Below are 2,662 nucleotides of genomic sequence, written 5' to 3'. Positions count from 1 at the left end.
CTTAGACACTGAATACAGGAATATGTCCCAGAATAGTGTCCTGGGACAGGAGGTGTCTGCAGGGCAGAGCTGAGTTCACAGCAGGTGGGACAGGGTCTGTCAGCAATGGCAGGGAGGAGATGTGGGGACACGGAAGCTGCTGCCTGGAAGACCAAGGAAGGGGGGATTCTGCACTCCCTGCCAGGCCTGCAGCAACCCCCTGCTCTCCTCTGACACCCAGCACAGCCTCTGCCTTCAGGGGCTTTAGGGCATGAGCCACTTCCTTCTCAGCTGGACCTCCAGGAGAGGAGAGGAGCCTGAGTCTTGCAAGGTGATACACAACGAGAAGGTTAAGAGTACCTGCCCTGCAGTGTCACTTCTCTAGGTGGCATGCAAGCTTGGTAGAGTGAAGGCTTCACTGCGTGCCCGTCTGCTTTTCCCTCTGTCAGCTGGTTGGAGCATTGTGGTACTCTCTCTTATTTCTCCACATGTGTGTGGTTCTCCTACTCTCTTTGTCTAGGGTGCGGGTGGGTGTAAGCTTCTGTTCTGAACTGCACTGCTGGTGAACAATGTGCCCAAACTCCATTCTACACTGTCAGGCACACTGTCATTCACTTGGGAGGGTTGTTGAATGAGGTGACTCATTCTTCATTCAACACAGGGAATAGTAGTATCTCTGAAGGTGGACTGGGTTTTGCTCAGAAAATTCTGCCGAACTTCTCACTTTTTTCTTCTCCTAGAGCAGGTCTGCATGCCCCGAGGCAGCAAATGTCCAACAGCAGCTTCCCCACTGAGTTCCTCCTCCTGACATTCGGAGACACACGCGAGCTGCAGCTCCTGCACTTCGGGCTCTTCCTGGGCATCTACCTGGCTGCCCTCCTGGGCAACGGCCTCATCCTCACAGCCGTAGCCTGCGACCACCGCCTCCACACCCCCATGTACTTCTTCCTCCTCAACCTCGCCCTCCTCGACCTGGGCACTATTACCACCACTGTCCCTAAAGCCATGGCCAATTCCCTGTGGGACACCAGGGCCATCTCCTACTTGGAATGTGCTGCACAAGTCTTTCTCTTTTTCTTTTTCATCTCAGCAGAGTTTTCTCTTCTCACCATCATGTCCTATGACCGCTACATTGCCATCTGCAAACCCCTGCACTACAGGACAATAATGACCAGCAGAACTTGTGTCAACGTGGCAGCAGCTGCCTGGGGCTGTACTTTTCTCTATGCTGTGCTGCACACTGCCAATACCTTTTCCCTCCCCCTCTGCCAAGGCAATGCCCTGGACCAGTTCTTCTGTGAAATTCCCCAGATCCTCAAGCTCTCCTGCTCAGATGCCTACCTCAGAGAAGTTGGGCTTATTGTGGCTAGTGTCTGTTTAGCATCTGGGTGTTTTGTTTTCCTTGTGCTTTCTTACGTGCAGATCTTCAGGGCTGTGCTGAGGATTGCCTCTGAGCAGGGATAGCACAAAGCCTTTTCCACATGCCTCCCTCACCTGGCCGTGGTCTTCCTATTCATCAGCACTGCCTTTTTTGCATACCTGAAGCCCCCCTCTATGTCCTCCTCCTCCCTTAATCTTTTGTTGGCAGTTCTGTACTCGGTGATGCCTCCAGCAGTGAACCCTCTCATCTACAGCATGAGGAACAAGGAGCTCAAGGATGTAGTGTGGAAAGTGATGACTGGAGGTTTTTCAGAAGGAATAAACTGCCTGTCTTCTCAATGTTAACTTTATAAAGACCCAGAAATGTTTTTTTTTTGTTTGTTTGTTTTTTTTTTTACTTTGCCTTACTTCTCATAGTGTTTCCCACAAAGAAATGTCATTGTTCATACCTTATTACATTGTATGTACCTGTCTAATGTGACTCCAAGGCTTTGTATAAATGGTGGGTCAGGCTTTCTGTGTATTTTAATAAAAGAAAGGACAATGCATTGACTCACTTGCCTGATATGCTTCCTAGTATACCTGTGGTGGAGCTTCAGGAGCACGTGACAGTGTGCAGGAGAAGGCACAGCAGCTCTGTCAGGGTGCACCTGTGATTGTTCCCTGGTTTTGTCCAGCACCCACAGTGATGGTGAATTCACCTGCCTCTGTCCACAATATGCGAGAGGGCTGATGGCAGGCAGGCGTCTGTCTGGAGCGAAGCGGGAGCTTCCAGGAGAGGTCAACAGTTCAGCAGGGACAGTGCGTGCCAGGGAGTCAGTAGAGCGTGCAGCCCATAGAGCACGGGCATGTCCCAGGTGGAGCCACCCAGAGATAAGGTGTTAAATCTGGGAGGGAACAGGCAAAGATGATCTCTGCAGCTTCAGGAAACACAGCAGGCATAGGGAAAACACTCTGATGAACTGGTTCTTATACCTCTGGTGAAATTTCATAGACTGGATATAGTGAAAAACAGCTCCCGACATTGGAAATGAGTTGGACTAGATGATCCTTGTGGGTCCCTTCCAGCTCAGACTATTCCATGAGTCTCTGACTCTGAAGAAGGACGGCTATCTGTGTGCACCCTCCATAGCCAAAGAACCACTTGTGTGGGAGGCAGTCAGTGGCAGTGCCCCCCACCAGATGGCTCTGCCTTCCCAGCCTGACCAGCACGGCCCTGCAGAGTGCCCCCACGGCCCCACGCACCACAGCCCCTCGCTCTGCAGAGCAGCACCGCCAGCTCGGGGGCTGTGGGCAGCATGGG

General features: G+C 52.0%; 1 protein-coding gene across 1 annotated transcript; it reads left to right on the top strand.

The window, feature by feature from the left end:
• Nucleotides 1–614: 614 nt before the first annotated feature.
• On the top strand, nucleotides 615–1,741 carry LOC310887887 (olfactory receptor 14C36-like). Its single transcript, XM_083814064.1, has one exon. It carries the CDS (start codon nucleotides 748–750, stop codon nucleotides 1,441–1,443), a length of 696 nt encoding a protein of 231 aa, XP_083670190.1. The 5' UTR covers nucleotides 615–747; the 3' UTR covers nucleotides 1,444–1,741.
• The last annotated feature ends 921 nt before the right edge of the window (nucleotides 1,742–2,662 follow it).

The sequence above is a fragment of the Anser anser genome (genome assembly GCF_964211835.1).
Source record: "Anser anser genome assembly, chromosome: 29".
NCBI lineage: Eukaryota > Metazoa > Chordata > Aves > Anseriformes > Anatidae > Anser > Anser anser.
This window is presented reverse-complemented; position numbering and strand designations above follow the sequence as displayed.

What these genes read in the sequence shown, in the direction of transcription:
- LOC310887887 (XM_083814064.1), top strand. Translation starts at nt 748, where the DNA reads ATGTCCAACAGCAGCTTCCCCACTGAGTTCCTCCTCCTGACATTCGGA.